We start from the raw sequence: 18,896 nt of genomic DNA on the forward strand, positions 1-18,896 counted from the left end.
TGACGCCTCTATACGCTTAACCAACGCCTGAAATCTCTGATGGACGCCACTTCAGTGGATTCAGTACCTGATTAGAGCTGGAATTCGTTCGCCTCGCTTCAATCGAGGTCTTTCTGTTGGTTTGGCCATCTCTTTAAGGTATTTCATCGTTTCCGAGATGACGTACAAGCTACATGGAAATTCAAGCGTCCCATCGAGTAATCTAATTTCTGAAGAAAGCTGACTATTGGAAGGGTGTAGGCCATCGTGGCGGGTCGTAGACAGGTTCTATTGGTCGAATTGACATGACGGTTGCTTCGAGCTCTTTGGGTGTGGCTAAGAGACGTGATGAGGACTTTGACAGATACCCAGTGGGCAAAAAATTGAGATTTAATAGTGTCAGATACGAGGATTTCAAACCTGGAGCTTTAATCAAGATGAGATTGGTGAATTTTGTCACTTATAAGTTGACGGAATTCGATCTCTCGCCCTCTTTGAACATGATCATAGGTCCAAATGGATCGGGAAAGTCGACTTTTGTATGTGCAGTATGCCTTGGGTTGGCAGGCAAGACGGAGCTCCTTGGCAGAAGTAAAAAGGTTACGGATTTCATCAAAAATGGGGAAGATAGCGGGCTTATCGAAATCACTCTGAAGAACTCTGGGAAATTGCAGGACATTCCGCATGTAAATGCTGAGGACCAGATAATAAAGATCACTCGGCGGATAACGAGGCTTAAGACGAGGACTGAATACTTTATTAATGATCGAGAAGTTACAGAGCATGTGGTCAGAGCACTTGTCGCCGGATTGAACATTCAGTTGGATAACCTGTGTCAATTCCTATCGCAGGAGCGTGTTGCCAGCTTCGCGGGACTGAAATCTGACAAGTTGTTGGTGGAGACGCTCCGATCTATTGATCTGGGTTTATGTGAGATGCTAGCAAGCCTCAAGACTCATCAATCAGAGGAGAACGACTTTCAGAAGCAGTTGAACTCAAAGCAGAAAAGGCTTGATGAGCTGCTCAAGAAACGCAACGAGCTACAAGGATCTGTGGAGCAGCTACGACACTACCAGGAGAAGAGGAAAAGAATAGATATCCACAGGAAACTGATACCCTATGTGCGTATCAAAGCTGTCGCAGCGGAACGGCGGCTTCGGAGAGCGGAGTTAAATCAAGCTGTGAGGAACCTAAAGGAGTTCTTGAAGGAGAAATCACCGTTAGTCGAATTAGACAGTCAGATCAAGGAAAAGGTGGCCTCTGCTGCCGAGGAGCTGAAGACTACAGAGGAGCTATTCGAAAAGTTGAAGGCAGCCTGCACAGAAAGGGCAGAAAAACTGTGTGATATCAGAAGTCGGATTGGAAGAAAGAAGTTGAACGCCGAATCATGCCAGAAGAGAAGAAGCCGATTACGGGCTGAGATAGCCCACAAAAGGCAGGAACTGGATCAAGAGCGGGCTGCGTTGAGAACCGGACAGATGCCCGACCCTGCGCTCTTCTCGCAGCTTGAAGCCCGGCAAAATGATCTGATCCGGCACGAAAGTGAAATCAAAAGGGCGATAAGAGAAGCAGAGTCGAATATAACAAACAAAAATTACGAGATAAGTGATCTAAAGAGAAGGATCATAACAAAGGAAGCCTTGCTGAGTAAAGATGATAGAATCGGAGTCCTGGATAACCTTGCATCGACCGATAGGGCCGGTGGTAATATATTTAGGACTGTTAAGGATGCTGTGGGATACGTAAGGGACAGGCCTGAGATGCGCCTATCCGTGCTTGAACCTCCAGTAATTGCGGTGTCAGTAAGCAGCCCGAAGTATGCAGCGTATTTGGCGCAATGCGTGGACTTTAATACCAGAATAGCCTTCACTCTAGTGGGTTCCGAGGCATATGACCGATTTGCCAATGAGCTCTTGGATAACTTCAGAGTTAATACAAGGGAATTAAGTGCCGCAGAAATGAAGCCCCCTTTACCAAGAGAACAACTGAAGCGACTGGGTTTTGATTTCTATCTGTCCGATATTGTTACTGGTGATGCCCGAGTCATCAAAATGCTGTGCCAGAACTGTAATATTCACTCGATACCCATTTCTCTACGCGAGTTGGCCCCACAGCAGATAACGAAATTAATGGAACCAAGAAGCAATGGCAAATTACTTTTCACAAAATTCATTCATGGTTATAAGGTGGTAGACATGGGAATAGGTGCGTATAGTCGTCAGGTATGGACAAAAGATTACGAATGTGCCAAGAAAACCGACTTCTTTCAGATTTCAGTTATGTCAGATGAAAAGAAATCGAGCATCAGAGCTGAAATTTCGCAAGTACAAGCTAAAATCGACGATATCTCAAAGAGTATTGAAGATTTAGAGAGCGCAAAGAAGGAGTCGAGAAACAATTTATCTAAGAGCTCTAAAGAAAATGAGCGAATTTCCAGAGAACTCCAGGAGCTAAATGACATTCGCAAGAAATGGTCTTTAGCTGGTGCGACAATTCAACGTTTGACATCGGAAATTGAAAAGTTAACTGATGAGATCGAAAGGGGTCTACCTTCGCAAATCAAGCAGATTGATGACGAAATCTCCACGATAAAAACATCACAAACTACTGTCCTGAGAGAGTTGGCTGCGACCATCAAAAGACTCAAAGAGTGCCAAAAGGAGCTCGCTCTCTCTAACGTGAGAAACTTTGAGGCCAAGAATCTGGATATCTCCATGAGCGACGTTATTCAGTCTATCAATCGAAAAGAAGAGGAATTGAATAACGAATGCAATAGCAGAAAAAAAAGGCTTGAAGAGGCAAAGAATGTCAATGTTCAAGAGCTTAAAAAGGAGATTAAGTCTTACACCGAGGAAACGCAGCAACAACTGCATGCCTATGTTGAGAAATATGACAATGAAGGAACATTTAATTTAGAGCACATAGAAGGGATAATCGACAAACTAGAGTCCGAAGTCGCAACGTTGAATAATGACGAATCTGCCATCAGTATTCTTGATGGAGTTGAGAAAGAAGTAAGGGACCTGGAAAAAGATTTACCCCAGATTGCGAGTAAATTGAAAGAGGTACAGGGCCTCATAAGGGAAAAGCGGAAGGAGTTCGAGCCAAAAGTGGATGACCTCGTTAAGAAGATATCAGATAAATTCTCTGAGCTTTTCAAACAGATTGGGAGTAAAGGTTATGTTGGCTTGAGCAAGCCTACCTCGTTCGCAGAATGGAAGATTGAAATAAAAGTGGCATTCAGAGACAGTGCAGAACTGACGAGGCTAGATGCACAAAAGCAATCTGGTGGAGAACGAGCTGTGTCAACGGTACTGTACATGATAGCGCTGCAGCCTTTCACTACAGCGCCTTTCAGAGTTGTGGATGAAATAAACCAAGGTATGGATGCTCGTAACGAAAGAATTGTTCACAAATTCATGGTCACAAATGCATGCGTCGACAACACTTCGCAATACTTTCTTATCACTCCCAAGCTTTTGACAGATCTATACTACGATGAGAGGATGATGATTCACACCGTGATGGCAGGGCCATGGGTTCCAAACCCCAGTGAACGCCCAGAAATGGCCTGTTTGGGCAAAACATCGAAGTACATTATTTAAATAGCCTTTCAGCGATTATTTAATACCGATAATAAGCCCTTCTGGTTGCCTTGCCTTTCTGTAATAAGTCTTCAACAGCACCGATGAAGACACATTTAAGAGCTCTTTATAAGCTAAACAATTCTATCAAAGTTTGAACGTAAAGGCAGGTACAAGGTGACCGGTGGGCTGATGAGGGCAATAGCAAGCAGGCTATACAGTGGTTTAAGAAAGAAGGAACCGGGCGATCTATTCTCTAGTAGGTCCATACTCTCGAAGAAGCCTGTGAAGGATGTCCATCCCAAAGCACCGGTTCGTACCAGGTTTGCACCTTCTCCTACAGGATTACTGCATATCGGTTCATTGAGGACTGCTCTGTACAACTACTTACTGGCCAGGAACACTGGGGGACAGTTTTTACTGAGACTGGAAGATACGGATCAGAAGAGGTTAGTACCAGGAGCAGAACAGAACATCTACGACAGTCTCAAGTGGTGTGGAATCGATTATGATGAGGGTCCAAATGTCAATGATATGAAGTGCGGGCCTTTCAGGCAGAGTGAGAGAACCTCGATCTATCAGAAGTATGTCGATGGGCTGCTCGAGTCAGGCCATGCCTACCGTTGCTTTTGCTCAAAAGAGAGGTTAGATGGGCTCAGAGAATCCGCAAAACGATTGAAACCACCAACAACGACAAGTTATGATCGAGCGTGTGCTGACTTAAGCCAGAAAGAGATAGATGATAATCTGGCCAAGCGAACTCCTTTCACAATCAGAATGAGGGCTCCCGATCGATATCCCCCTTTCAAAGATCTTCTACATGGTGTTGTTGATATACAGCCGCAGGTTAATATTAATGATCGCAGATATGACGACCCTATTTTAGTCAAATCTGACAACCTACCCACTTATCATTTTGCTAATGTTATTGATGATCATTTAATGAAGATCACCCACGTAATTCGGGGTGAGGAATGGCTTCCATCTACCCAAAAGCATATTGCTCTCTATCAGGCCTTTGGATGGGAACCGCCATCGTTCATCCACATCCCATTATTGACCAGTGCAAACGACAAGAAATTGAGCAAGCGGAAGGGCGACGCCTCTGTGTTAAACATGAAGGAAAACGGTATTTTGCCAGAAGCTCTAGTGAACTTTTGTGTACTATTTGGCTGGTCACCGCCAAGGAAGCTTGCCACTGCGAATCACGAATGTTTTACATTAAAAGAGTTCGAACGGATTTTTAATCTGAACTACCTAACGAAAGGCAACGCTAAAGTTGATGATAAGAAGCTGTGGTTTTTCAATAAACATTACCTACAGAGCCGATTAGCGGATCCCTCGCAGTTTGAAATAATCGCACAAGAAGTTTGCAGCAACATAAGGCCTGTATTCGGAGATGCGGTAACATTAGATAAAATCAAAGTGATTCTAAAGAAATGCGGAACAGCTCTCACAACGTTAAATGAGTTCAAAGATACGTTTTCCTACTTTTTCCAGAGGCCAACATACACAAATTCGAAGGCAGCTAGTGAATTTCTAGAAACACACAACAAGGAAGACACTTTGAGGGTCTTGGAGCACTTCCAAGACGCCATTAGTCAATCAAACATTGAAGAGCTCATTAGAGAACTAGCCTCTCAGGCCTCGATATCCAAGAAAGCCATCTTCGAGTCATTGAGATTCGCGCTGGCGGAATCACATCCTGGAACGAAGATACCAGTACTCATCGAACTCCTGGGCCCTGAAGAAGCGAATGTCAGGATCTCCCGAGCCATTGGCCGGATCCAAGCACCAACTAGTAGGCTATAGACTTGTAAATATGGTTATCACGTGAATGTCTTGAACTTAGAAGAAGATTCCAGATATAATAGACAACCCAAAGGATAAAGGTTAGCTATAAGGACCATCGGAGTCGCTTGTAAGAAACCAAAAATCTCAGAATTTATTTCTAGAGACGTTGCGAGATGTTTGCTGCAATTGCATCGGGGAATCCGCTACAATTATCCACAGAGGTGCCCAATTCAAATGGATTACAACATACAATAGTACTGTCGTCAACGAAACCGAAGTCATATTCCCATATTACCTTATTCATTTTACCAAATGTGACATTTCCAGATAATTTCATTGCGACGGTTTACTTCAAGCTAAGTCCAAACGAAGATTTTAAGATCTTTGGGTATCTAGGGAATGAGAAACCAAGTGCTATCTTCAAGGTGAAGCTGCCAAGTGCGGCTTCATTAGGGCAGCCTCCATCCGGTTATGGCGACGGCTTGGGCGAGATAGACATGGATGACAACATTGGTGGTATGGGAGACAGTAGCAATCATAATATATCAGAACTGATTATTGGCATATCAATAGAACCTAGGGATCAAGGAATGATGAAAATAAACGAATGGAAGGCTGAGCAACAGGCTTCGAAGAGTAGCAGTTCATCGCTTGTACTGTCTCGTCCAGGGATGCAGGGCAATGTTCTCACTGTTGGCCAGCTGGCGACAGCATATCCCAAGCTCACACAGGAACTGGCGGCCAAGATAGTGCAACATGCATATAACTACCTCTCTGGATTCCTGGATGCTGCTGGGAACGTTTCAATCAAGAGATTCGATACGTGGTGGGATAAATTCAAGACCAGGCTGGCGAACGACGGGACTTTTCTAGATGAGGTAACCAGTAGTTGATATTTAATTCGTATACAAGAAAACCGTCACAGCTCATCGTTCCAATTCTTTATCTTGTGTGCCATAGGGTTTCCGAATACCAGGTGTCTGCTCTCTATCATTTTCTTGTCGAACGAATCCTGCTCCAAGTCTCTTTCTTTGATGCCACTATCAAGCTGCTTCTTCCTTTCATCGACTTGCCTTGACAGCCAACTGAGAAACGACGCTTCGATTTTAACATCACTGAAATCCTGTTTTATGGCGTATAAACTATCGAAGAATTTGCGGGTATGCAATTCGTCAATTTCGTCATCCTGAATCAATTCTTGGATATTGTTTGCCCACATTTGTGCGAATGGCACAGGATCTGTTAGGCCTCTTTTCCGCAATTCACTATCATCGCTACCAGGAACTGTGAAAAGCTTGGAGATCAGCTCAAGTACTTCAATTCTGATCTGCTTGTCAGGAATTTGCCAGGCCTTATCCAAGGCGTCTAATTCAAATTGGGTAAACTCATAGGACTCGGTCGTTAGCTCATCCAACAGGGACAAATACCTCTTCAGTAATTTGATATGTGGATCTGAACGGTTTTCATTCGTGATAAGCGTACCAATCCTTTGATATACTTGATCAATGAAATCAGGATACCATTTGTTGATGTATTCTACAACCCTAGGGTTGTTTCTTGTGCAACTAGTGATCATTATAGTACTGATATCTCTTAGTGCCAAGGGCATTTGTTCATCACAGCTTATCCTTTTCAGCAAATCGAATTCATGGGCGACAATATCGTAGCCATGCTTGTAATCATGAGCAAACTCCATCAAGTCCTCTAGCTTTGCACTGACACTTTCCAAATTCGACTCAGGATCGGAGTCAATCAGCTTTCTAATTACGTCGAAATCTTGCGTAAACTCATGCATACTGGTCTCAGGAATGGAATCGCTCTCTGGAATGGCCACTGGGATGTTTGGAATGGCGTTGTGCTCATCATCACATAATTTTGCTTCCCTCACTCCGGTTTCGAGATTCATCCTCACGTCCAAACCACCAGGTAGATGTTGTCCAGGCTTTATCTCTTGCCAAAGACTGCTTGCCTCGAACACTTTCGGGTAGCATTCAAACTCGTTACATATTTGGCTATCACCAATGTGAAGTTGTGTCGATTCCTTGTCGTCTTGATGCTTCGACAACGTCGTGGTAGACAGGGCTAGACCAGCTAGAAGACCAATTAACAGCGATGATCTGAGTCTCGCCATTGTCTCCTTAACCTGGTATTAGAAATCTATCGGTTTCCAGAGACTTTACCTCTTAAATACCACTCAAAGGACAGCGTGTATGTTGCACAACAAGATAAAGGCAAAAAGTTGAGCACTACGTGTGCTAAAATGATATATAATTCGGTCATCTATAAACTAGAATAATCTATTGACTTGAAGCAGCAAGGGCTTTCTTGACGTCGTCTAGCAAATCGTCAGAGTCTTCGATACCGATAGATAATCTGATTAGATCGTCAAAAACTCCGCTTGCTTCTCTTTGCTCCTTTGGAATGCCACCGTGGGTCATCACAGCTGGCACTTCGAGCAAGGATTCGATGCCACCGAGCGACTCAGCGAGGGTGAACAACCTGGTAGAGGTGGTGAACTTAGCCGCAGCGTCAGCACCGCCTTTGATTCTGAACGAGATCATACCGCCACCTAGACCATCGCGGTGTTGCTTCTTCACAACGTCTCTGTTTGGGTGGCTGTCCAAACCTGGATAATTAACGGCGATGACTCTGTCGTCCTGAGCCAAGAACTCAGCAATCTTGGTGGCACTCAATGCGGCTTGTCTGACACGCAGATGCAAGGTCTTCAAACCTCTGTGGGTCAACCAGGAATCGAATGGGGATGGGATGGCACCGATAGCGTTCTGCAAGAACTGCAACCTCTCGTAAATGGCTTTGTCATTGGTAGCCAAGACACCTAGAACCACGTCAGAGTGACCGTTGATGTATTTGGTGGCAGAATGGACTACAATATCGACGCCGAAGTTCAATGGGTTGGAAAGGTATGGCGATAAGAACGTGTTGTCGACGACAACCAAGATCTCCTTGTTGATCTTCTTGACGATGTCCACCACAAGGGCGATGTCCGTGACCTTCAAAGTTGGGTTTGTGGGAGATTCGATCCAAACCAGCTTGGTGTTGTCCTTAACCAAGTTTGGCAAGTCCTTGATCAAGTCGTTGGTGAAGCTGGTCTCCACACCGTGAGCGTTAGCCACCTTGGTGAAATATCTATGGGTACCACCGTAGACGTCTCCGATGGAAACAGCGTGAGAGCCCTGTGGCAAGGATTGCAAGATGACAGCGGTAGTAGCAGAACCAGATGAGAATGCCAACCCGTACTTACCGTTCTCCAAGGAAGCGATAGCGTCCTCCAGGTTCTTTCTGTTTGGGTTTTGCGATCTCGAGTATTCATATTCACCTAGAGGAGCAGCAGGCGACGATTGTTTGAAAGTTGTAGACAACGAGATTGGCTCGATGACAGATCCGTGGATGTCGATGTGGGCACCAGCGTGGATCGCCTTAGTGGCGAATTTATCAGTGTCTTTCAATCCCATTCTGTCCCAATTCTCGAGCAATTGACGATTGGCCTTCGACACAGACAGCACAAACAGTACAACTCATCCAATCTCCTTATGTATTTTTATACCGTTGCACCTTGTCCAGACAGCGACTTCCAGGTGTGGCATACAAGCACCAGCATGGACTCGCCAGCCAACAATCCCACGTGAAGCTGCACCACGCTTACTTATTATTAAGAGTACATAGTATGAAGTGGGAAATGATTACTAAACAACCTAGTTCATGGCTCCTTAGTCAAATAGGCCGAAACCCATGTCGTCGTCGGATTCTTCCTTCTCTTCCTCGGCAGCCTCTTCAGCAGCACCCTCGGCAGCGGATCCGGATGCAGCAGCACCGGCACCAGCAGCTGGACCAGCAGTTGGGACAGCAGCCAATTTCTCGTTACCTTCAGCGATCAATTCATCGACGTTCTTACCTTCCAAGGAGGACAAAAGGGTGGAGATCTTGTCTTCTTCGATTTCGATGCCAACAGACTCCAAGACGGCCTTGACGTTGTCAGAGTTTGGGGTGGAACCAGCAGCGTTCAACAATAGGTAAGCAGCCAAGTATTTCATCTTTATTCGACTGTTGTGAATGTAGCGAACAGTGCCCACCGTACAAGAACTATTAGAGCTTAAATTGCAGTTAGAGTGGGACTCTTGCTGGAGTATCGGTGGCTATCCAGATGGATTCTCGCTGGAAGCTTAGAGCTGATATCGTGAATGACGGCAGACCCACAGAAAGCCCCGTAGAAACTCGGCTTTGGTGCATGGGTTAAGAACAGACAGTCTTCTGATGAATGGGTTTTTTTCAAGCATGAAAAGCTCCATTTTTTTGAAATTTTTTTTGCGTCGCTTGGGTCAGTGGCTCCAGCACGCTGGAGCAGAGCGCTACCACGGGCAGATGAAGTTCCAGACGGAGACCGGTCAGGAGGCTTCCCGGCCGGCGGTCCTGGTTCCAGCCTGTGAGAGCTCGGGAAGAGATCGTTGGGCGGAGCGCAGTAAGACAGTCTCTTAGTAGCTAGGCTGGACAGTGTCTCGCATCGCCTGCAGACTATGGAATCACCATTCAACGCAAGGTATAGGTAATAGGTCTTTAACGAGTAGATAGGTAGGTTGCGCTGCATAGTGATCTGGATCGAATAGTGTAAGAGGAATAAGCCAAAGCATCATGTCCACTGCTCCAGCAAAGAAGAGAACTTTCAAGACTTACTCTTACAGAGGTGTCGATTTGGAACAACTGTTGGGTATGTCCAATGAGGAATTCGTCAAGTTGGCCCCAGCAAGAATCAGAAGAAGATTTGCTCGTGGTTTGGGTCACAAGCCAGCTGGTTTCATGAAGAAATTGAGAGCCGCTAAGTTGGCTGCTCCAGAGAACGAAAAGCCAGCTGTTGTCAGAACCCACATGAGAAACATGATTATCTTCCCAGAAATGATCGGTTCCGTGGTTGGTGTCTACAACGGTAAGGCGTTCAACCAGGTTGAAATCAGACCTGAAATGGTTGGCCACTACTTGGGTGAATTTTCGATCACCTACACTCCAGTCAGACACGGTAGAGCTGGTGCCACCACTTCCCGTTTCATGCCATTGAAATAAGTTTAATCCATTTTTACAGATATGTGTAGTAGTAATACAGTGTCTTCATCGTTGCGCTAGCGTGATTCAAAGGAGCCTATTTAAGAACTATGAAAGATTAAGGTCTTGTAGGTCGTCGAATATCTCGGAGTCTCTGAGACCGTTCAGGTTGGGAGCGCCTGGGAAAGCGTTGAAATACTTTTTCAGCCCTTCTAGATCACTTAGTTCGTTATTGAGTCTCATTCTGTTCACGATCACCTCTAACTTGTCAACCGCGTTGGATCGGTAGCGGAAAGTTATATTCTCGCACTCCAGGTCCTCGCTCAGCGATTCGCCGGGGTATCTCTGTTGGGCCGCCCCGGCATACCCCGTGATGCAGCTCAGAGTCTTTCCAGCGATCTTTATGGGGACGTGATAGCTTACCTCCGGTACGCAGTTATCCATGTCGCGCCTTTCTTTGTTTATGTCGTACCATTTCTGGGTGGTTTCTGTCAGTAGATGATTCCTGATATCGCTAACCTGGCGGTAAAAATCCTGGTGAATGAACGTCCTAGTCGCGCGCGTCTCTTTGTCAATGCAATTCAGTTCGTACTTCTGCCGCTGGTAGGCCCTTCTGAGCTTGTACTCACGTATAGATGCAATTTTTTGGTAATACGTCTGTAGCTCCGGATGGGAGCCCTCCAGACACATCTGCAGCTCTGTCTGTAGTCTCAGCAGCTTGTTCTCGTACAGCTGTTGGCGCAGCTCTGCAAATTTGTACTCGATCTCTGTGATCTCCGCCAGAGCATCCATTCTTTTCTTCTCCATTTCGATCGGCGGCGGCATAGAAGACAACGTGCCGTCTCCTTTGGCGGATTCGCTGTCATCCGCAAGAGGTTTCTCTACATCCTTCTCCTCCGCCATCTGATCCTCTTCGACCTCCTCTTCCTCCTCCTCCTCCTCTTCCTCCTCGTCTCCCTCGACTTTTGCCGATACATTGTCCTCCATTTTTACAGACTGCGTCGGTATCTCAACTGCACTTTTGACCGTTTCTTTGTCTGCCTCAGGATCCAACTCGTCGTTTTCTTCGCCATCACCTTCATCACCGGCCTCGTTCTCATCGTCGTCATGGTGCGGTGGCTCCTCTTCCCCGACTTTCAGTCTCTTATGATCAGATTCCTCGTCACTTTTCTCCCGGCCTCGTTTGCTGGTCCCCGAGCTCGTCTCCTGGCCTTCTACCAGATCTGATATGTGCGGCCGTAGTCCATCCAAGTCCTGAATGCTGTCTTCCCCCATTTTCTCTGTCTCGGCATCACTCGACACACAATACTGCGACAAGTCCAAATTCCTGGCTTCACTTTCCCGCTGATTCGAATCAACAACACTCAAAGAACTTTCCTCGTCCTCTTCTTTGCTCCTTCTGTCTGCTTCCTTACTCCTCGTTGCAACTTCATCCATTTGCAACAGTTCGCCAATGAAATCCCGGAACGGCTAACAGAAACAACTGCCACCAATGCTCCTACAGCTACCTAGGATCAAAATAACCGCCGCCTCAGGACTAAGTGGTTATTAAACCTCTATTTACTGACTTTGCTAGTGTTTATTAGTCTTATCATATATGAGACGCCATCTACACGTGAAAAGACCGAGAGAGAGCCAACAGCTATTAAATGGTCAAAGAGAAGAGAGAAAGCTGCTTATAGGTGATCAACCGCTCAATTGGGATCCGACTGAGCAATTGAACTGATTGGAGTAGTGGATAATACCATTTCCGTGTGAAGCCCACCTGACTGTTTTGCATAGTTCAGTTAATAGCTGGAAAATTTTCAGTTTAAGCTCATCGCATCGCATCTCATCGCATCGATATAGAAGGTAGCAAGCCAATTGAGGTCTGTTTCTGTTTTGGTTTTGCCATGTCATCGTCTATCGATAGCCTTTTCGGAGCTGTTGCTCCGCAGGAGGTCGACTCCAGCGTGAGTAAGCTGTTTGGTTCGTCGAGCGGTCCCGTTGACTCTATACTGGTCAAAAACAAGAAGAGGACCGTAGTTGTTCAAGTCGAAGCTGCCGAGGAGGCTGAAGAGCAGCCTGATGGTGGTGTGGGAGAAGTAAGTGCTGCTGAGGAGCCATTGAAGAAAAAACCCAGAAGGAAACGGGATGACAATACCGAACTGGAGGACCGTTACTTTGCTAAGCTGGCAGAAGTGCCCGAGGAAACCCAGGAAACGCCAGATAGTGATAAGGAGGAAGATGCCGTGGAGAAAGCGGAGGTAGGCCAGCAGGCCAAGACTATCGACCTCAAAGAGGACGAACTGGAGAAGGCGGAGCGGACAGTGTTCGTGGGTAATCTAAGCAACGAGGCGATTACGTCGAAGAAAGTGTTCAAGGAGTTTAAGAAGCTGTTTAGCTCCGATCTGGAGGAGAACGAGCAGTCGAGTCTGTTCTCTATCGAAAACGTCAGGTTCAGGTCCATATCGTTCGACGAAGCACTGCCCAGGAAAGTGGCTTTCGTACAGCAGAAACTGCACAAGGCCAGAGGTTTCGTTAACGCTTACATTGTCTACAAGAAAAAACAGGCTGTCAACAAGGTCTGCTCGCGTTTGAACGGCCAGCTCTTCAGACTCCGCCACCTGAGAGTCGACTCAGTGGCGCATCCTGCCCCTCACGAGAACAAGAGGTCGGTGTTTGTTGGTAATCTGGACTTCGAGGAGGACGACGAGAGCTTATGGGCACATTTCCGAAGCTGCGGCGATATCGAGTACGTTCGTGTGGTGAGGGACTCGAGGACTAACATGGGAAAGGGATTCGCTTATATCCAGTTCAAAGACTTCCAAAGTGTCAATAAAGCCCTTCTATTGGATGGCAAGACTATGCAATCAGTTAAGGAACACGGAAGCAAGAGAAAGCTTCGTGTCAGTAGATGCAAGAATATCAAGAAGAACAGCCCCAGCAGCTTGGAGAATTCCAAACTGAACGAGTCGCACAAGACAAAATTTGGAAGAGCCAAGAAGGTCCTGGGTAAGGCTGATAGAGCTACAGTTGGACGCGAACTGACCGTGGAAGGGTTGAGAGCCACCAAGGGACAAGGCCATGCGGCTTCCCATTTGAAGAAGAGGAAGCAGAGATCGAAGACAGGAAGGGTGACCAAACGTTCGCTGGCATTCAAGAAAAAACAAGCATCATCATAATGTAATTATATACTGTACTGTACAATCTCGCTAATGGCCAAAGGCCGCGTTTGAGCCCGCCGCTTGCTGCTCTTGGAAACTATAGTCAAGAGTCGCTAACTCGACTGATCGAGCGGCCACCATGGCCGTCCCAGAGGCAGATCATATATATCTGAAGCAAGCTTAGATTTGGGCTTATTAGCTTCGAGCAGTCGTACTTAGTTATTATTATAAGAGTAAGTTATAGCACCTCTTAAGATGGCCTAAGCCTTGCTAGATAGCCATTTAACCAGGCTGCAGAATGGCTTCTGTCGATTGAGTGCGGTATTCCGAGGTTGGCTAGAGATGGATAATTTGAAGCTGTTGTATGAGCTGGGCAGATTAGAAGATCTTGTGGAAGAAAGAGTAAGGCTAACATCAGTACTTAAGATACGACCTTCGTCCAAGGATAATTTAAATCTAAAACGGCAGTTGGATAAGGCCTTGGACCTGCTACATGAAACTGCAAACAATAATGAAGAAAATTTGGAAAAGTATTCTAAGCGGTATTCTGAGATTTTGCTTGAAATTCCAGACAAAGTGATTGATTTGGCCTTATATGAGTTCGAGCTACCAGTCAAAGGCCAGTCACCCGATGATGATACCAGTGATGCACTTGGTTCCCGAGATTTGCCCAAGAAAGTTCGGTTCAAGGACGAAAATCTGGTCAGCTACAATGAATCTGAACAATTTGAACCATACCACGACGAGCCACAACCAGTTCCTAAGATAGACGCTAAGGTTGAGGATGATAGGATGAAACTTTTAAACCGGGCTGAACCATCACAGGCTGCGGTGACTGCACCCGCCTTATCGAACCAAGGGCTGTTCATACAGCAGCAGCAGCAGTTGCTGGAGCAGGATACGTACTTGGATGCCTTGGGTGAGTCTGTTCGAAAATCGCACGATTTTGCAATGGATATAAATGACGAAGTGACAGAGCAGAATAATCAAGTCCTGCACGATCTGGAAAGTCTTGTTGATAACAGTGGGAGAAACCTTGATCGCGCCAAGAGGAGGCTACAGGTTTTTGAAAGTACGGCAAGAGAGAACGGACCATGTTTCATTATCCTACTGCTTATACTGATATTACTACTCTTATTGATAATGCTGTGACACGACCCTTGAGACAGGCACTTCCAATTCAATGCGAAGTACGCCATCTTTCGACCCGCCAGCTAGGCATATTGTGGGTTAGGCTGCATTTGTTCCCGACGAGGCCAAGAAGACAAGTGATAGCTTACGAATTTACAGAGAAAGCACTCAGTCTTTTGAGTGCTTTCCTGGTCGGTTGGTCAGGGAAGACCGGGACTCATATAGTGGAAGCAAAATGTTTTCTAAGTAGCGAGTAGTTTTTATTGAATATCAGCAAGTTTCATTGCAGTTTGGAAAGATATGCTATTGAAGGATGAATTGAGATGCGATCCGTTAGCTATACGCCTCGTACAGCTTAGCGTGTATCACCCAAGTGATACTGCTCCCTGCGTAAAGATCCGAAACCATGTCGCCTGTTCAAGTATCTGGTTGTTTCCCGCAGTAGATCGTTCAGCAACACGGAGAGCGGAGGTATCTTCAGCCGCTATATGATTTAGCATAAGTTTCGCTACTGAGTGAGCCAACCGTGGTTGACAGTATTTCCAAGTTATTTCGTAATTCGTCACTTTCCTACGTTTGAGGGAAACTCATCAAGATCTCTTGCCGGCGGCGCCGAAACACAACATTCACCGCCTAGCGATGATCAATTTTAATGGGATTCTGATCTTTCCCTCGCCTTGGCTGAACTGTAAAGGCAATCTGATGTACCAAGGATTAAGCGCACGGAGGAACAAACAAAAAGTGTTTTCCTCACAGGATTTTGAACTCCCCAAGAACTGGAATGTGATCGCTGGGGTGGTTCTTATTTGGCAGCCCAAACTCATTAGAGTTCCGCAGCTCTTTTGAGACATCTGCTCCGCTGAGGATTTTAGTCAGTTCAAAGTCCTTGTTATGGTACCATATATAGTCGAATATGCCCTTCAACTTCCCGGAGTAGCATGTGTGCTCAAATAAATCGGCAGAGACATCTTCGAAAACGCAGCGATTGAGATATGGCCTCAATGGGTTCGCGATATCCAAGTTGTCATACTTGACTATTTCGCCTCTCAAGAACTTCACCACTGAAGAATCTCTGGGCGAATTCAAGTCTCCTGCGAATAGTACTTTCATCTTGCTGTAAGTGGTGTCATGTTCACCAACCAATAAAGTATTGATGATCTTTGCCAGCCTTCTCATTATGATGATGCATTGTGTCAATTTCACTTCATCATATTTCCAGTAGAGATGCGTGTTCACCACTACGAAAATCGTGCCGGTGTCTTTATGCTTTAGTGAAACGAAAAGCCCTACCTGATTTCGATTTCTCAGAACTTCCAACAACGCCTGTTCACCGGTTGGATTTCCCGCACCATCTGTCAGCTTAACCATCTTGGATTTCAGGTAGGACAACTCGTTAAGATCAAAGCTCCCTATGAGATCATTCAAGTAGACGCTGGATGACGAGATATAGTCGAATTTGTTCAAATTATAAAAAATTCCAACCCCATCCATGTCGCTCGGCTCCCGTTTCCAGTATTGTGGTGGGGGCTTTGCAATGTACTTCGAACCGTAGTTGAAGTCTCTATCAATCACTGGTTCCCAGTACTGATAGTAGTCCGTCGCCGTCAATTCCTGAAGACACATGATATCAGCCCTGTAACGGCTCAGAAGCTCATTTTCCAGTAATCTGTGTCTATACTTCCAGTCCTTATATTCATCCGGAACATACGTGTACACCTGCGGCCACATATAGTATGGAGAAAGCAGATTGTAAGTCAACAGCGTAAATTTATCATCTATCAATGTCTTGGAACTATTCCTGCGTAAATTGCTAGCAATCTTCTTGATTGGCAGTAATCTCCGACCAAAAAGCATCGAGGTCGGCGATATAGTAGCTGATCTTACCGAGGAAAGCTGACCGATAAGTATCAGCACCAACCAGATCACGTACGGCAGCAACGTAGCACTTGAACGAGCACACTGACGCTCACAACAGCTCTGTCAGCTTGATTGAGACAGCTTGTAACGTTTTGCAGCACTAGACGTGTCAACTAAAGGCTTATTCGCCTTGGTCACGTGATTCCACATACTTGAACCGAAGCTTCATCAATGGCCTTCGATCATTCAGGGTGTCTGATCTTGGCCGTCTTGGTCCCTTTCTCTTTGATTTTGCACTTCCTTTTGTGTCTTGTTTGGTCCTGTCTTGTTGAAGGCGGCTCTCCAAACCAACAGGCGCCATGGTCAAATAGCAGCCTCCTCTGGCTCTAAGCGATGGCGATCCCTGTATCTGGATGTGTAGATGCCCCGCGTATGGAGTAGCTTTAGTACTTTAGCAGTCATTGCTTACTTCCTCTTTAGCCATACGGATGTTCTTCGGCTCACAACGAGCAGCGTTAAGGCCATGAACCCTAGATTACCACTGAAATACGACCAATTCAGTCTTGGATATTCAGCTTTTGAACTAGTGGTGTAAACGCTATCACCAAGTCAGCAGAGTCACCTCGGCGGCAAAAGACTGTTAGTACCGGCTTTAATGGGTCTTTGCTATTACCACTCATGTGGCTCCAGAATGTTAACAGTGAGTTGAGTCGCAAAAGTGCCGCCTTTATCGACAAGTAGTCGTGAAAACTACTTTGATTCTTCAGCTCCTTGATCTCTTTCCAACTGGTAGCCATAGTGTGGCAACGTGGAACTAAACCATTAGAACAAGGACTTTACTGTGTTAGCCAAGATCCGCGCAGAAGTTGGACGAGAGTTGTGAAAATAAGATCTTAACGACAAGGTTGATCGGGCGTTCCCCTTCTCTAATGCTCCTATTGTTTCTCGAAAAGCGAGATATTTGCGGTTGCTGTTATTCAAAAGAGCCGGAGCGGAGACGCTACCTCGAGTTGCATCAAGCTTATGGGTTTACGTTGCTTGTGGCCGATATTCTGCTTCCATCACACTTAAGGCTTTACATAGCACCCGAATTCACTGAGCAGATCGCCTGGTATGGCGAGACTAAGGGCCAGAAAGCGGAACCATGTCGACATCAGTATTGAGGATGACGGCAGGGAAGTGAAATCCAAGTATTTCAAGAGTGAAACAATAGTCAAGGAATCTGATGACGGAACAGAATCAGTCTCCGCCGAAGATACCGTCGATATTGAGTGGATAAAATCGCTGAACTCTGAAGAGTACTTCGAGTGGGTGTCTAAGGTCACCGATGATCGGCCTGAGAGATGGAATAAACCATTGGATCCCGACATCTTTTTGAACCGACCTGAGGGGGCACCTCCATTGCCAGAGAACTTCATTCCAATATACACCAGAGTGCGACTTATGAGGTCAAAGATCAGGACGCCTGTGGATTCTGTGGGTTGCGCAGCTATACCTATCACAGTTAATTCGCAGTTCAACATTTCGCAGAATCAAATCAAACCTAAGAACTACAGATTACAACTTTTAGTCGCCCTGATGTTGTCAGCTCAAACTAAAGATGAGCTCAATGCCGAAGCCATGTCAAATCTGATACGGTATTCAATAGACGAACTCGATATCCCGGAGGGCCTCACCCTGGAAGCATTACTGCGAATTGATGAAAAGGTTCTCGTCGATCTGGTGAAGATGGTGGGATTCCACAATAGGAAGGCACACTATGTGAAGCAAACAGCAGAGATCCTAGCGAAACAGTTCGACTCTGACATTCCGGCTGATTTGGTCGGGATCCTCTCGCTTCCGGGAGTTGGGCCTAAGATGGGGCTCCTGGCTTTGCAGAAGGCCTGGGGAAAGATGAGCGGCATTGGTGTAGACGTTCATGTACACAGACTTTGCAAGATGTGGGGCTGGGTAGACGCAAAGAAATGCAAGACTGCAGACCATACAAGGAGGGAGTTGGAATCGTGGTTGCCAAAGGCTCTGTGGTATGAGATTAATCCTTTGCTGGTCGGCTTTGGTCAAGTTATTTGCATGTCAAGGGGCAAGAGATGCGATATATGCCTTGCAAACGACGTGTGTAATGCAGTCGACAAGAAACTACTAAAGACGAAGGATGCAAAGAAAGGCTCCCATAAAATGCCTCTCAAGAGTAACAGAGGTGATTTCTCACTGTGGCTGGAGTATCTCGCCGAAAAAGACAGCTCTTTTAAAATAATAGATGAAAAGGAAGTAGTCCAGCCAATGGACGAAGGGTTTGCATTCATAAAGAAGGATCCTGATGAAGTCTGATCCCAGTAGGGACCTGCCAAATTAC

General features: G+C 45.9%; 13 protein-coding genes across 13 annotated transcripts; 7 read left to right on the top strand and 6 right to left on the bottom strand.

Moving 5' to 3' along the window:
* Positions 1-284: 284 nt before the first annotated feature.
* SMC5 (DNA repair ATPase SMC5) lies at positions 285-3,584 on the top strand (the record flags this gene model as incomplete). Its single annotated transcript, XM_037284818.1, has 1 exon — positions 285-3,584. One exon carries the CDS (start codon positions 285-287, stop codon positions 3,582-3,584), a length of 3,300 nt encoding a protein of 1,099 aa, XP_037140714.1.
* A 171-nt stretch (positions 3,585-3,755) lies between these two features.
* Positions 3,756-5,375, top strand: MSE1 (glutamate--tRNA ligase MSE1; the record flags this gene model as incomplete). The annotated part of the gene is made up of 1 exon (XM_037284819.1): positions 3,756-5,375. One exon carries the CDS (start codon positions 3,756-3,758, stop codon positions 5,373-5,375), a length of 1,620 nt encoding a protein of 539 aa, XP_037140715.1.
* Positions 5,376-5,530: 155 nt separating this feature from the next.
* Positions 5,531-6,250, top strand: OPI10 (Opi10p; the record flags this gene model as incomplete). The annotated part of the gene is made up of 1 exon (XM_037284820.1): positions 5,531-6,250. The coding sequence occupies one exon, from the start codon at positions 5,531-5,533 to the stop codon at positions 6,248-6,250; it is 720 nt and encodes a 239-aa protein (XP_037140716.1).
* A 26-nt stretch (positions 6,251-6,276) lies between these two features.
* Positions 6,277-7,488, bottom strand: SIL1 (Sil1p; the record flags this gene model as incomplete). The annotated part of the gene is made up of 1 exon (XM_037284821.1): positions 6,277-7,488. The coding sequence occupies one exon, from the start codon at positions 7,486-7,488 to the stop codon at positions 6,277-6,279; it is 1,212 nt and encodes a 403-aa protein (XP_037140717.1).
* A 166-nt stretch (positions 7,489-7,654) lies between these two features.
* Positions 7,655-8,830, bottom strand: CYS3 (cystathionine gamma-lyase CYS3; the record flags this gene model as incomplete). Its single annotated transcript, XM_037284822.1, has 1 exon — positions 7,655-8,830. The coding sequence occupies one exon, from the start codon at positions 8,828-8,830 to the stop codon at positions 7,655-7,657; it is 1,176 nt and encodes a 391-aa protein (XP_037140718.1).
* Positions 8,831-9,085: 255 nt separating this feature from the next.
* On the bottom strand, positions 9,086-9,409 carry RPP2A (ribosomal protein P2 alpha; the record flags this gene model as incomplete). The annotated part of the gene is made up of 1 exon (XM_037284823.1): positions 9,086-9,409. The coding sequence occupies one exon, from the start codon at positions 9,407-9,409 to the stop codon at positions 9,086-9,088; it is 324 nt and encodes a 107-aa protein (XP_037140719.1).
* A 59-nt stretch (positions 9,410-9,468) lies between these two features.
* Positions 9,469-9,960, bottom strand: HG536_0F03710 (uncharacterized protein; the record flags this gene model as incomplete). Its single annotated transcript, XM_037284824.1, has 1 exon — positions 9,469-9,960. The coding sequence occupies one exon, from the start codon at positions 9,958-9,960 to the stop codon at positions 9,469-9,471; it is 492 nt and encodes a 163-aa protein (XP_037140720.1).
* A 44-nt stretch (positions 9,961-10,004) lies between these two features.
* RPS15 (40S ribosomal protein uS19) lies at positions 10,005-10,430 on the top strand (the record flags this gene model as incomplete). Its single annotated transcript, XM_037284825.1, has 1 exon — positions 10,005-10,430. The coding sequence occupies one exon, from the start codon at positions 10,005-10,007 to the stop codon at positions 10,428-10,430; it is 426 nt and encodes a 141-aa protein (XP_037140721.1).
* Positions 10,431-10,517: 87 nt separating this feature from the next.
* On the bottom strand, positions 10,518-11,846 carry DEP1 (Rpd3L histone deacetylase complex subunit DEP1; the record flags this gene model as incomplete). Its single annotated transcript, XM_037284826.1, has 1 exon — positions 10,518-11,846. The coding sequence occupies one exon, from the start codon at positions 11,844-11,846 to the stop codon at positions 10,518-10,520; it is 1,329 nt and encodes a 442-aa protein (XP_037140722.1).
* Positions 11,847-12,301: 455 nt separating this feature from the next.
* Positions 12,302-13,573, top strand: NOP12 (rRNA-processing protein NOP12; the record flags this gene model as incomplete). Its single annotated transcript, XM_037284827.1, has 1 exon — positions 12,302-13,573. One exon carries the CDS (start codon positions 12,302-12,304, stop codon positions 13,571-13,573), a length of 1,272 nt encoding a protein of 423 aa, XP_037140723.1.
* A 324-nt stretch (positions 13,574-13,897) lies between these two features.
* SYN8 (syntaxin) lies at positions 13,898-14,707 on the top strand (the record flags this gene model as incomplete). The annotated part of the gene is made up of 1 exon (XM_037284828.1): positions 13,898-14,707. One exon carries the CDS (start codon positions 13,898-13,900, stop codon positions 14,705-14,707), a length of 810 nt encoding a protein of 269 aa, XP_037140724.1.
* Positions 14,708-15,436: 729 nt separating this feature from the next.
* On the bottom strand, positions 15,437-16,540 carry NGL1 (RNA exonuclease; the record flags this gene model as incomplete). The annotated part of the gene is made up of 1 exon (XM_037284829.1): positions 15,437-16,540. The coding sequence occupies one exon, from the start codon at positions 16,538-16,540 to the stop codon at positions 15,437-15,439; it is 1,104 nt and encodes a 367-aa protein (XP_037140725.1).
* Positions 16,541-17,656: 1,116 nt separating this feature from the next.
* Positions 17,657-18,871, top strand: HG536_0F03770 (endonuclease III domain-containing protein; the record flags this gene model as incomplete). Its single annotated transcript, XM_037284830.1, has 1 exon — positions 17,657-18,871. One exon carries the CDS (start codon positions 17,657-17,659, stop codon positions 18,869-18,871), a length of 1,215 nt encoding a protein of 404 aa, XP_037140726.1.
* Between the last annotated feature and the right edge of the window lie 25 nt (positions 18,872-18,896).

This window comes from Torulaspora globosa, chromosome 6 (assembly GCF_014133895.1).
Source record: "Torulaspora globosa chromosome 6, complete sequence".
Classification (NCBI taxonomy): domain Eukaryota; kingdom Fungi; phylum Ascomycota; class Saccharomycetes; order Saccharomycetales; family Saccharomycetaceae; genus Torulaspora; species Torulaspora globosa.